Here is a 14278-nt window from a genome sequence, read left to right as displayed (position 1 = left end):
AAACATGTAGGCCTACCAATACACAGTGTATATATATATATATATATATATATATATATATAACACACACACACACACACACACACACACATACATACACAGTCATGGGAAAAAGAAAGTACACCCTCCCTGAATTCTATAGTTTTACGTATCAGGACATAATAAAAAATCATCTGGTTCTTAGCAGGTCTTATAATTAGGTAAATACAACCTCAGATGAACAACAACACATGACATATTACACCGTGTCATGATTTATTTAACAAAAATAAAGCCAAAATGGAGAATCCATGTGTGAAAAACGAAGTACACCCTTAGTGCTTCCATAGGAATTAAGAGGCTAAGTAGTAGCCAGGTGCTGCTAATCAAATGCCCTTTATTAATTGATCATCAGCAAGTGTGACCACCTCTATAAAAGCTGAAGTTTTAGCAGTTTGTTGGTCTGGAGCATTCAGGTGTGTGTTAACACAATGCCAAGGAGGAAAGACATCAGCAATGATCTTAGAGAAGCAATTGTTGCTCCCCATCAGCCTGGGAAGGGTTATAAGGCAATTTCCAAACAATTTAAAGTCCATCATTCTACACTGAGAAAGATTATTCACAAGTGGAAAACATTCAAGACAGTTGCCAATCTTCCCAGGAATGGACGTCCCAGCAAATTCACCCCAAGGTCAGACCGTGCAATGCTCAGAGAAATTGCAAAAAACCCAAGAGTTACATCTCTGACTCTACAGGCCTCAGTTAGCATGTTAAATGTTAAAGTTCATGACAGTACAATTAGAAAAAGACTGAACAAGTAAGGTTTGTTTGGAAGGGTTGCCAGGAGAAAGACTCTTCTCTCTAAAAAGAACATGGCAGCATGGCTTAGGTTTGCAAAGTTGCATCTGAACAAACCACAAGACTTCTGGAACAATGTCCTTTGGACAGACGAGACCAAAGTGGAGATGTTTGGCCATAATGCACAGCATTATGCATATCAGCACAAACACCTCATACCAACTTTCAAGCACAGTGGTGGAGGGGTGATGATTTGGGCTTGTTTTGCAGCCACAGGACCATAGCACCTTGCAGTCATTGAGTCGACCATGAACTCCTCTGTATACCAAAGTATTCTAGAGTCAAATGTGAGGCCATCTGTCTGACAGCAAATGCTTGACTGAAATTGGGTCATGCAACAGGACAATGATCCCAAGCACACCAGCAAAACTACAACAGAATGGCTGAAAAAGAAAAGAATCAAGGTGTTGCAATGGCCCAGTCAAAGTTCAGACCTCAACCCGATTGAAATTCTGTGGTGGGACCTTAAGAGAGCTGTGCATAAACAAATGCCCGCAAACCTCAATGAACTGAAGAAACGTTGTAAAGAAGAGTGGGCCAAAATTTCTCCAAAATGATGTGAGAGACTGATTAAGTCATACAGAAAATTATTACTTGAAGTTATGTCTGCTAATGGTCATTCTACAAGCTACTGAATCATGTGTTGTTGTTCATCTGAGGCTGTATTTACCAAAATTTTTTTTCACCCAATTTGGAATGCCCAATTCCTAGTGCGCTTTTTTAAGTCCTCGTGGTCGCGTAGTGATTCGCCTCATTCCGGGTGGCGGAAGATGAATCCCAGTTGCCTCTGCATCTGAGACCATCAACCCGTGCATCTTATCACATGGCTTGTTGAGCGCGTTGCCACGGAGACATAGCGCGTGTGGAGGCTTCATGCCAAAAAATAGAGTATAGCATGTCACACCACAAGACTTGTCTACTTCCCAAAAATATTTGTCAACTACCCTTATAAGCTCTAAAGGACAAATTCAAATGTCTATCAGTAGTAATCAAACTGCATGGCAAAAATGCAGCACATAGATATTAGGTTAAAAATAACCAAAAATACTGCTTTAATAATTTCTTTAGAACTTATCACCATAAATCTTATGTGATGTTAAAAACTACAATTTAAAAAATAGTTTAAAAGTGCATTTGGGGAAAGAGCAAGCATTCGAGAGAATAATCACTCAAATACCTGTCCGAGTACAGGTGAGGGTGAGGAGCCAGAGAGAGTGGCAGGGGTGAAAGCAGAGCGCTGTCTCATCTGCCCTCCGCTGGGCACAGACAGGGATGGCTGTGAGGGTTGAGTGGGCTGAGTCGGCCACGTGTCCCACCCGTCGCTGTCCTGCTTCTCCACAGCAGAGTTAGACGGCCATCTGAATAGATTTAAATGATCCATTTAATCCATGAAAAGTCTTTGCAAGTACACAAACATTTGTTTTTTTTTATAACTAAACTTAAATGCAGATTTGCAAGCAAGTGAAGGGGAAAAAATAAATAACCAATCAAACAAAGAAACAAATATGTGCACAATTTCAGTAAACTTACGTAGTGTTGAAATCTGCCCAGTTACTGGATGTTGAGGACGAGGCGGCGGCGGGGCCTGGAGGGGCTGTGGCTGAAGAGGGAGGGGCTATTGATGCAGGCTCTGTGGATATTGGTTGAATGGGTGAAGCAGTAGTCGACAAGGGTGTGGCTGTCAAATGGGAGCCCAATTTAGGGGTGGAGCTAGAAGCGGCACTGGCCCTCAGACTAAGAGGAACATCAGATTCAGGGATTTTCTCTGCATAATTGGCAGGGAACCAGCCAGTCTTCCCTTTAATCTCTCCTCCTAACCATCCAGGTTCACCTGTCTGAGATTCGTCCACCTGATGAGAAAAACACTGTTGAGAATGTAAATTTGAAACAGAGAATGTGAAAGCACACAAAATGGAAAGATTTCTGAATGATGAAGAATTATGTAATCTAAAGCAACCACAACAGCTTCATTGTGAGTTTGAACAGTAAAACATACCCCTTTGTACACAATGGAGGAAAGCATACAAACACACAAATCAGAATACACAGTGCACAATCACTTTGCATGGTTTTAACATGAAGGACTCAATTAGTTGCTTTGATTCAGAAAATGGGTTATTCACCGATCAGCCACAACATTAAAACCACCTGCCTAATATTGTGTAGGTCCCCCTCGTGCTGCCAAAACGGCGTCAACCCGCTCAAACTAGCCCGTCAGGCACCAACAATCATGCCACGGTCAAAATTACTGAGATCACATTTTTTCCCCATTCTGATAGTTGACGTGAACACTAACTGAAGCTCCTGACCTGTCTCAACATGATTTTATGCATTGCTGCCACACAATTGGCTGATTAGATAAACGCATGGATGACTGTTGGTGCCAGACGGGCTGGTTTGAGTATTTCTGCAACTGCTGATCTCCTGGGATTTTCACACACAAGAATTTACTCCGAATGTGCCAAAAACAAAAAACATCCATTGGGGGGCAGTTCTGTGGGCGGAAATGCCTTGTTGATGAAAGAGGTCAACAGAGAATGGCCAGACTGGTTCGAACTGACAAAGTCTACGGTAACTCTGATAACGGCTCTGTACAATTGTGGTGAGAAGAATATCATCTCAGAATGCTATTCTGAGATGCGGGTTGGCGCTGTTTTGGCAGCATGAGGGGGACCTATACAATATTAGGCATGTGGTTTTAATGTTGTGGCTGATCGGTGTATGTGGTCATGGGTTGGCAGAAAACCCCAGAGGCATCGATGAACATTGAGCCTCTTAAATCTCTGCAAAAGACTCACAGATACGGACATGTAGCCATATACACTCACTGAGCACTTTATTAGGAACACTATACTAATACTGGGTACGGCCTCCCTTTGTTCTCAAAACAGCCTCAATTCTCCATGGCATGGATTCCATAAGATGTTGGAAACATTCCTTTGAGATACTGGTCAATGTTGACATAATTGAATCACGTAATTTCTGCAGATTTGTCAGCTACACATTCATACTACAAATCTCCCGTTCTACCACATCCCAAAGGTGTTCTATTGGAATGGATTCAGATCAGATGACTGGGAAGCATTTTCATACTGGAAGTAGCCATTAAGATGATGGGTAAATTGTGGCCATGAAGGGATGCACCTGGTCAGCAACAATACTCAAATAGGCTGTGGCATTCAAGCGATGATTGATTGGTATTAATGGCCTTAAACTGTGCCAAGAAAACATTCCCCACACCATAACACCACAGCCACCAGTCTGGACTGTTGACACAAGGCAGGTTGGTCCATGGATTCATGATGTTTGTGCAAAATTCTGACCTTACCATCTGTGCGTCTCAGCAGAAATCGAGATTCATCAGACCAGGCTACGTTTTTCCAGTCTTCAACTGTCCAGTTTTGGTGAGCCTTTGCCCACTGCAGCCTCAGCTTTCTGTTCTTGGCTGACAGAAGTGGAACCCGACATAGTCTTCTGCTGTTGTTGCCCATTCGCCTCAAGGTTCAACGTGTTGTGCATTCTGAGATGCTATTCTGTTCACTACAATTGTACAGAGTGGTTGCCCGAGTTACCATAGCCTTTCTGTCAGCTCGAACCAGTGTAGCCATTCTCCGTTGACCTATCTCATAAACAAGGCGCTTCTGTCCGCAGAACTGCCGCTCCCTGGATGTTTTTGGCACCATTCTGAGTAACTAGAGAATGTAGTACATGAAAATCCCAAGAGATCAGATGTTACAGGAATACTTAAACCAGCCCATCAGGCATCAACAATCATGCCACGGTCAGATCACATTTTTTCCCAATTCTGATGGTGTGAACATTAACTGATGCTCTTGACCCGTATTTGCATGATTTTATGCATTCCACTGCTGCCAGATGAATAAGTAGGTGCACAGGTGTTCCTAATAAAGTGTTCAGTGAGTGTATATTATGATCTCTGTACAGGGCCAGTCCTAGGCCAGTGACAGAAGAACAATACAGAGAACAACAAAAAGGATAAAGACAAACTAGAAACAAAGGCAGATGAGGGGCAGAAAACCTAGACTTACCCACTCCCCTTTCACCTTCAGGCAGAGTGAGCACAGAAAGGACAGAGGCAGGGTCAAAGGTCAGTAACTGTGTGCTCAGGTGCACAACAAGACAGAAAATCACACACGCTCTCTGGCAAGTACACGTCAGAATTCAAATGCACATACTCTAGCGCTGAAACGATTCCTTGTGTTACCCAAAGGACTTGATTAGAAAACAGTACTGAAAACAATTACAGTAACAGTCAAGTATATTGAATTTGTTAAACAATGTTTACTAGATATACTTTTTTTATCAGCAGATCCTGGTGCATAATTTTCCAAATAAAAAAAATGCTGAAAGATTATGATCATTTATAATTCTTTAGATACATCATAGAAGATTTACAAAGAAGTATGTTTAGAAAGCTAATTGGAGTATATTTTCTCCAATTAGATCATCAGAATGACCATCAGAATATGCAAATATTTTCTTTATTACAAAACCAGTTGTAACTAATTATCTGCTTACACACACACACACACTCACACACACACACACACACACACACACACACACACACTACAACAGACAGCTATCTTACCATCACTATGTCTCCAGGGTGGATGGTGATCTCATCATGACTGCGGGCCTCAAAGGGGTAAAGTGCTCTGTAGTAGACCACTTTTACCTTCTCCTGGTTAAAACCAGTCACCGGGAGCTTATCTACAACACACAAAGACAAATAAAAAAGTTATGTGGATTTATGACACTAAGGGTCAACATAACGCATCCCAATATGGACACAAAAAAAAAAAAAGAAAAAAAGCTACAAAAATCATCCAATTCATCTCTCTCTGACTCAAGCTAAAAACAAACGTAAAAATATAAATAATTAAATATTCTTTGTTCTCTCACCTGCCATAGACCAAGGGGACTGGCCCTGCAGTTTGCCTGGCTGCTGTGTGAAGAGTTTAGAGAGGTTGTCCTGTATGTCAGCTCTGTTTTGGTTCTCCTCTTCACTCACTCGGCTCATCCAGGCATGGGACACAGGAGGAGTGGGAACTTTACCCAAACCTTCATCTCTCCATGCCGGAGACACACCCTCATCTGTTCCTGACAACCTGGAGGAAAGAGAGAGAACGTGAAGGTCTGTTTAGATGTTTGATTGACACTACTAAATGCTACAATCCACTGGCATCAACAAATCATATGTCACACAAATACAAACACACCTGGACTCTTGTTGCTCTGTGGACTTCCTGTCATGTGACAGCTGGGTGATGTCAGCCTCCAACTCCTTTTGCTTCTGCCTCTGCTGTTTGTTGTGGATTTCTCGCAGCTCCTGTAAAGCATGATTGGATATTGGAGGATAGGTAAGGGGAAGTATAGGGGGCAACGGGGCTCGTTCAGTTTGCACACTCTTTCTCAAACACATACGCACCTAATAAGTGCGCAGCTTTCGGGACAATATGTTTGAAGTCTCAGTTACTTAGTTTCTATTTTTCCAAAAATAATGGAACCAGGGTACAAAATTAACACTTGTTATGCGATAAATGTGACAAAAATATTCGCCTGCTACTGGATCTACTGGCTGGTAACTTTTTAGAAGCCATTTTATGGCAAAATGCATTTTCATAGTCATTATGAAATATTCATTGTTAATAAAATTTCTTAGCTCACCAGGCATTGGCAGGTGGCAAAATGTTAATTTTTGACCCTGATTGGAACCCTATTTTACTCTGTGGGCCATGCAGACTATAGCTTATATGTGATCATTTTACAAAGCTATTAGAAATTAAAGTGGTTACTATTGTTTATTTTAGATTTTTAGAACTTTTAAATTATTTAGAAAATGTTAGATTCAATATATAAATGATACAGAGGACTCGTAGGATATAGCACCACTTCTTAATGTGCCCAACTGTATTTTCTTAAAGATTTACAGCATTCTTGTAACTGTTCTTTTTTTTTTTCTCTCCTTTTCTCCCCAATTTGGCATGCCCAATTCCCAATGTGCTCTAAGTCCTCGTGGTGGTGTAGTGACTCGCCTCAATCCAGGTGGCGGAGGACGAATCTCAGTTGCCTCCGCGTCTGAGACGTCAATCCGTGCATCTTATCACGTGGCTTGTTGAGTGCGTTACCACGGAAACCTAGCACGTGTGGAGGCTTCGCGCTATTCTCCGCAGCATCCAGGCATAACTCACCACTCACCCAACCGAGAGCGAGAACCACATTATGGCGACCACGAGGAGGTTAACCCAACGTGACTCTACCCACCCTAGCAACCGGGCCAATTGGTTGCTTAGGAAGCCTGACTGGAGTCACTCAGCATGCCCTGGATTCGAATTTGCGACTCCAGGTGTGGTAGTCAGTGTCTTTACTTGCTGAGCTACCCAGGCCCTCTTGTAACTGTTCTTGAAATTTAAAGGTGCACTCAGTAACTTTTGTCTTTGTGTCATATTGGACTTACACTGACACCTAGCGGCTTGGATGCAGCATCATTTAAAATCAATAGTTTTCAGTTTCAGATGCTATTGTAGAAATTGCCATGATTACTTTAATCAGTGAGTGAAAGTGTCAAATAACAGGAGGGATACTGAGATTAAGCGAGTAGTATTCAGCTGGTCATGTGATTCTAAAACGGCAGCCCCCATGTGCGGACCCTCTCTATGTAGAATAAAACAGCTTTTATGAGGTTACTGATATGACTGGAATCTTCAATTTAATGTGAGTGGTCATGATTTACTACATATAATGCAAAATTACAATGAATGTATTTAAGAGTTAAATGTTTTTAATGAGGAAAAAAATTACTGAATGCACCTTTAAGCATAAAGGGTGTAAACCACTAATATCAGACAGCTAAAACTGTCCCAACACTTTGGTAAATGTTCATGTTTATATTTAAAAATTGTATGTTTCGCATACTTGCGTGGTGAAAAATGCACAGCAGTTATGTTCATGAAGGCAGGCTGCAATGCCTGCTGGGGATAACTCACAGAAGTCACAAGAGTTTGAGGCACAACACGGAAATCTCAAGAGAAGTGGACTGTGTTTTAGCAAACCAATGGAAACACTACTGCTTATGTGATGTCCAGTGGTGTAGTCCTACCAAAAAGTGGTTTACTATTGCCCAGTCCCTGTTCGTCTGACTGGGGGGGAGGGTTCGGGTGTGTCTGTTACTATAGATTAGGGGTTGGCAACCTATGGCAAGCAGTGGGGTAATCACTGGCACGCCAGCAATGGCGAGAGAGTAGACTATTTTATTTATATAAATTCCGCACCTGCATTCCAATCTACATCTTGATGTAATCCTTTCTCATGATCACGCAGCGTTTTCATGAGCTGAATGGGAGGCTAAACAAGTTAAAATGTGACGAGACTGCAGTATACCCAACAGACTTGTGCAGCACATGCAAACCTTTCGCACATCACGAGCCGGCAGCTCTTCACGTTCGGTTAATCATGTGAGTAAATGTGCCCACTTTGCTTCGGTCAGGCTGCGCGGATGACAGCCTACATTATGTGTTTCATTTGTTTCTTTTTGCTTTCGGAAAACAACACGTGAAGTACACACCACTATTAATCCTTGAGATTTCCAGCTATTGACCAGGAAAATAAAAAATGGCACTCCTTGTCAAAAAGGTTGCCAACCCCTGCTATAGACTGTACTTTACTGTTACTGTAGACTGCGTGGTCAGCGTATAGAGAGCGGCAGAACTGCAACTCAGTACATATTGTAAATGGGTCATTCCTACAATTCGGTGACAATCCGGCTTTCAAACTTTTGAAAAATAAAACGCATGTTTCATCGTTACAGGGACATATTGAAGATTGTATAAGTCATTCTGGTCAAGCTCTATTACTACAAAATTCAGACGTCCATCCAGTCAAATGGGCAGCTTCAGGGTGGACAATAACAGGGTGGACATTCAATGGATAAATTAGCCACTACATGGTCTGTGACTGATATCTAGGAAACATATTTCTTAAATAATATTTACGATATTATTTCTGTTAACATAAATACTGTATATTGAAATTTTAAATTATATTAATTTCCCATATATCTTCCCATAACAGGGTGGACATGTTATGCTTGACCACATATGACTAACACCACAAAATAAAGGAAAACATAAATAAAACAATAGAGATATAAACTTCAAATAACTCTAAGTAATTTTGCAGAATGGGTGATGTACACCTCCAGTGTGTGTGAGGTAATTTCCTAACATACAGTATATCTTTAATGAAAGATCACAGTATCATGACACAACAGGGTGCCCAATAAATCAAGGGAGACACAAAAGAACTCCACTATCAGTGTTAACATTACATATTTACCACAAATGAATACATGTTTGAAGTTTTTGGGACATGAGAAAATGAGGCAGTGCAATAGAAAAGGATTTCAATCATTTAAAATTTAACTTTTAAGCCAACAGAAGTGTGAAACATTATTAAAAAAAAGTCTTTATTTTTTTTAACAAGCCTATCAAAATTGTAATCGGGAGAAATTCAACAATATAAATACCACACACACTTGTAATGGGGACTTAAATGACACAGAACTGTAGGAATGACCCATATTTACAGGCGTTCCTGTGCGAGACATTGCTTTACATTGAAAAACAGCTCGGATGGACACAAAAACGCGTTCAGTGTGAATGTCACCTACTAAACTTACAATGAAAAATGCTTTAATACAACGACCAGGAAGAAGAGAGAAAGGGAGAGAAAAGGCTTAACATGAAAACAGTGTATTTTTCCTTGGATTAGTGTCATTGTTTTGGCAGTAAATAGTGTTTATCATAAGGGAAATGTAAGAAAATCATGTTAAGTGTTCTAACTACAACTGTACTACTGTACTTTTATTTTGAATTAATGCAGTAATGCAGTTTTTCTTCCCTCTCTTCCAGAATGAGCTCTGACATATGCAATAAAATGTAATGGCATGTCATGAATAGGTGCGCTTACTGGTGTTAAAATCCCAATGGTGGGACACAATTAACATGCACTCGAATGCTATATGATTTTGACAAAATTATCTTGCTTCTGACAGAAAATACTCGCTGACTGTCACTGATTGTCCGTGTAAAGCAACAGCTGAAATCTCACACAACTCACGCGAAAGGTGTGTGTGTTTCAGGTCAATTTCTCTCTATTTGTGAAACATTCTCAGCAGTTTGGGTGTGTGACGCTAAAATCCGGGACATACGGCATCGTGTATGGATTTCATACGCAACACAATTTTTTCCCTTAATTACAGGACGATTCCTTATTTTACAGGATGTTTGGCATATTTTGTTAATTAATTTTACCTGATACTGCTTCAGCATGAAGGTGATGCTCTCTTTCTACTCACTGTCATAAATTCCCTCAGTCGATGATGGCGGTGACAATGATTGTCAGGGACGGAGAATGGCAGAATTCAAGTGATAATGCACCAATTACAACAAAACAGCATCCAATAAAGTTAAAGGGAAACTAACACAACAGTAGATTATGGACTTCTGAAGCAGCAAAACAAGTGGGTATACCAAGGGTATACGCAAATATTGATCCTTAGAAGTCGTTATACGCAAACAGCTCTGGGAAAAAAGCATACGGCGTATACGTGCGTATGGCCCTGACTACACCACTGGTGATGTCATAACATTCCACCAATAAGCAAGTTTTCTAGAGGAGTCAGATTTGCACATCTATTGCATAAAGACTAGAAAAACTACTATGCTATAAGCCTACTACGATTTTGCCAGTGTCGAAACATTTCTGCTCAATGTCACATAAGCACAATTTGCATGTATTTAAACATTCATAAAATCACTGCAAGCGGTTTGGTAACAGATACAGACTCCAGAAGGATACTGAGTTAGCTATTTGAGTGTAAAACACACACACACATACATGCACACACCGAAGCAGTGTCAGAGGCCGTGAGTGTTTAGAATTCATGAACCAGACATGTAATTTTGAATGGCTTCTAAAGTTCACACTCTGTAAATGTGAGGTCTGCTGCTTCAAACAAGATTTACTGATACAGTTATTTCTCTAGTAAATGCCACTTATACCAATTTATCTATTTAAGACAATGCTCGTGTAAATTTTGCTGGGTATGTTTTGCAGGATGTTCTTAAATCACATAAAGGCATCAACATCCTGGTAATCAAGTAACTGTCTGATGTGAATGGAATAATATGTAACTAAAATATCAATTACACCAATGCTGAATTTTCATCATTAAAACTCAGGTATTATTTGAGCTGTAAAGTTGTTTAAATTGTAATTTTTGCAGCTGTTTTAGGATTTGTTGACATTACAACGTCATGGTAACGAAGTTGTAAAATTGGCAATAACTTTACACAGAAAAGGTTAGTAAGTGTTTTTATCATACTAAAATCATGTTAACACTCATATTGTTTATGTCTTGTGGCTATACTTTTGTAATAGTGAGTATTTTAACATTCACAGATTGGCCCCATTCTCTTCCATTGTAAATGCTTCACTGGAACCCAGATTTTAGCTTTTTTTAAAGAAATGGACGGACAAGTCAGGCACCAACAATAATGCCATGGTCCAAATCACTGAGATCACATTTTTTCCCCATTCTGATGGTTAATGTGAACATTAACTGAGCTCCTGACCCATATCTGCATGATTTTATGCACTGCACTGCTGCCACACAATTGGCTAATTAGATTATCGCATGGATGATTGTTGGTGCCAGACGGGCTGGTTTGAGTATTTCTGTAACTGCTGATTTCCTGGGATCACGCACAACAGTCCCTAGAATTTACTCCGAATGGTGCCATAAACAAAAAACATCCAGTGAGCGGCAGTTCTGTGGACGGAAACGCCTTGTTGATGAGAGAGGTCAACAGAGAATGGCCAGACTGGTTAGAACTGACAAAGTCTATGGTAACTCAGATAACCGCTCTGTACAATTGTGGTGAGAAGAATATCATCTCAGAATGCTATTCTGAGATGCGGGTTGGCGCTGTTTTGGCAGCACAGTCTGGAAACTGTTCAAAATCATGTTGTGTCATGGAGAGTTTTAATCGCCCCTGATGAAACTGGTGACCAGAATGTAAATGTAAAAAGACATTGAAATAATAGATGTAATATAAGCTCAGTTTTCCAAAATAATTTTAAATTATGCAGTTACATAATAATATAAATAATTAATTTAAAACATAAACAAATGATGTCCGGGTTCATGCATAAGGTAGTTAGCTTCATTGATTTGCCTTGGTTTGCTTGCGGAATCAATTGACAGTGCAGCACAAGGCTTGAAAGGAAAGCAGCATGATCAACCTTATGCGTTAATAACGCTGATTTAAGACCAGCTTTTCCATTCTCAGAATTTAAACCTGTCCATTAGAGAAAGAGCAAAACTAGTCTCAGATCAGTGCAAAAACAAGGAATAGCCTTTTGTCGACACGTTAAGGTTTAGAATAGGTACAGTGCTGCTTTGACGGGATTCTCAAAGGGAGCTGGAGGAGGTGCAGTGAGGCATACAAAAGGGGGGAGCGAGATGTAGGGTGAGGTCAAAGTTCAGGGGGAGAGGGAGGGATGACCTGGAAGTAGAAGTGTATATGATTCAAACAGGCCAGCAGTGCTGCGAGACAGTCCAACACCACCTCGTCCGCCGAGCTCCCTGACTGCAAGAGACACAGATCCACCCAAATGGTGAGGGGTCAAAGGTCACACCACCACCATGATCATCATTTTCATCACTGTTTGTACTCTGCCCTGATTTGTACTTGGCTCACAGTAAGTTATTCATAATCATCTTAAAGGGACAGTTCACCCAAAATTGAACATTCTGTCATCATTTACTCACCCTTGTTTCGACAACATTTTCATTTTTGGGTGAAATAATCCTTTAAGTATAGAGCGAGAAACAAACGGACCAGACAAAACATTTGAACCCAAGTAAAGCCAGTTCCTTGCTCTGATAATTTAGTGTGAGCAACAGGCTTTCACTATAATCCTCCATAAGTATTTCAGATTTTCATAGTAAAGGGAAGTAGTCAAGTCAAGACACAAGTGGAAGCGTGCTACTCTTAAAGGGATAGTTTGCCCAAAAATGAAAATTCTCACATCATTTACTCACCCTGATGCCATCCCAGATGTGTATGACTTTCTTTCTTCAGCACAACATATTTGAAGAAAAAAAGAAAAATACCTTAGCTCAGTAGGTCCTTAAAATGCAAGTGGATGGTGATCTGACCTTTGAAGCTCCAAAAATCACAGACAGTCAGTATAAACATCATCCATACAACTCCAGCGGTTAAATTAATGTCTTCTAAAGCGAAACGATCACTTTTGGTGTGAAAAAGATCAATAATTAAGACATTTTTAACTATAAATCATTGCTTCCAGTCAGCAGCACTATGCGCATTCACAAGAGGGCAGAGTTCATGCGGTCTCTCATGTGATGTATTCGCATTGGCATGTTACGGAAGTAACCTCAAGTTTTTTTCTCTCAGTTGAGACATCAAGTATGAGCACACAGATGCACCATTGTGAGTAAACAAACCAAAAAGAGAAAAGAGAAAAGAAAAAAAAAAAAAAATATACAAATAAAGATCTAAACCAAAACCAACAAAGCTTCTGTACAGCACTCCTCCTACTCAGCTGTAACAGCGCCGCTCTTCTGGGTGTGTCGCACAAGCGTCTGTTCTCACGTGAACATCCCAATGCGATTACGACACATGTGCATACTGCTGCTGACCAGAAGCGATGATTTATAGTTAAAAAGTACTTAAATATTGATCTTTTTCACAGCAAAAGCAATCGTTTAGCTTTAGAAGACATTCATTTAACCAGCGGAGTATGGATGACATTTATGCTGACAGTCTGTTCTTTTTGGAGCTTTAAAAGGTCTAATCACTGTCCACTTGCATTTTAAGGACCTTCTGAGTTACGGTATTTTTCTATTTTTCTTTAAATGTGTTCTGCGGAAGAAAGTAAGTCATACACATCTGGGATGGAATGAGGATGAGTAAATGATGAGATAATTTTCATTTTTTGGTGAACTAACACTTTAACTCCCCTCGTAAAAGGGCAGCAGAAAGCACAATGCTGTGAGTAGGGGGTAACAGTTTAATGGTGGTAGTTTTCTGGAGAGGGTAACAACATTTCTGGGTTGTCTACCTGTCGCCCCCTCAGCTCTTCAAATAGTAGCTCCGACTGCATGTTCTTCATCCTGGCAGCGTGGGTCTGATAGAACAGCCCCAAAGACTGTACCACCATGATGGGTGAAGGAGGAGGAAGCACAAACAAAGAGGGCCAGCAAAGCCGCATAAACATGGAAGAGGGGTAGTTGGGAGGGAGTTGGCCAGGAGGAGCGGAGGATGAGGAGTGTGGGGAAGACAAGGGGTGGGATGAGCAACATGCAGATACAGTGAAAAAGGAACAAGAG

General features: G+C 40.6%; 1 protein-coding gene across 2 annotated transcripts in view; it reads right to left on the bottom strand.

The window, feature by feature from the left end:
- The window catches only part of LOC127443524 (intersectin-1-like), an 89756-nt gene that overhangs the window by 31162 nt on the left and 44316 nt on the right, over positions 1-14278 (bottom strand). The window contains exons 17-22 of one of the 2 annotated variants that reach the window (XM_051702207.1): positions 12429-12512; positions 6081-6190; positions 5764-5969; positions 5450-5571; positions 2368-2687; positions 2015-2195 (exon numbers count right to left, since the gene is read on the bottom strand). In XM_051702207.1, the coding sequence (XP_051558167.1) occupies positions 2015-2195; positions 2368-2687; positions 5450-5571; positions 5764-5969; positions 6081-6190; positions 12429-12512 (1023 nt within the window). The remainder of the gene's footprint in view (positions 1-2014; positions 2196-2367; positions 2688-5449; positions 5572-5763; positions 5970-6080; positions 6191-12428; positions 12513-14278) is intronic. The other variant, XM_051702208.1, reaches the window with a different exon arrangement.

Source organism: Myxocyprinus asiaticus, chromosome 7, assembly GCF_019703515.2.
Source record: "Myxocyprinus asiaticus isolate MX2 ecotype Aquarium Trade chromosome 7, UBuf_Myxa_2, whole genome shotgun sequence".
NCBI classification, from domain to species: Eukaryota; Metazoa; Chordata; class Actinopteri; order Cypriniformes; family Catostomidae; genus Myxocyprinus; species Myxocyprinus asiaticus.
Note: the sequence above shows the minus strand (reverse complement) of the source record. Positions and strands in the feature narration are given on the sequence as shown.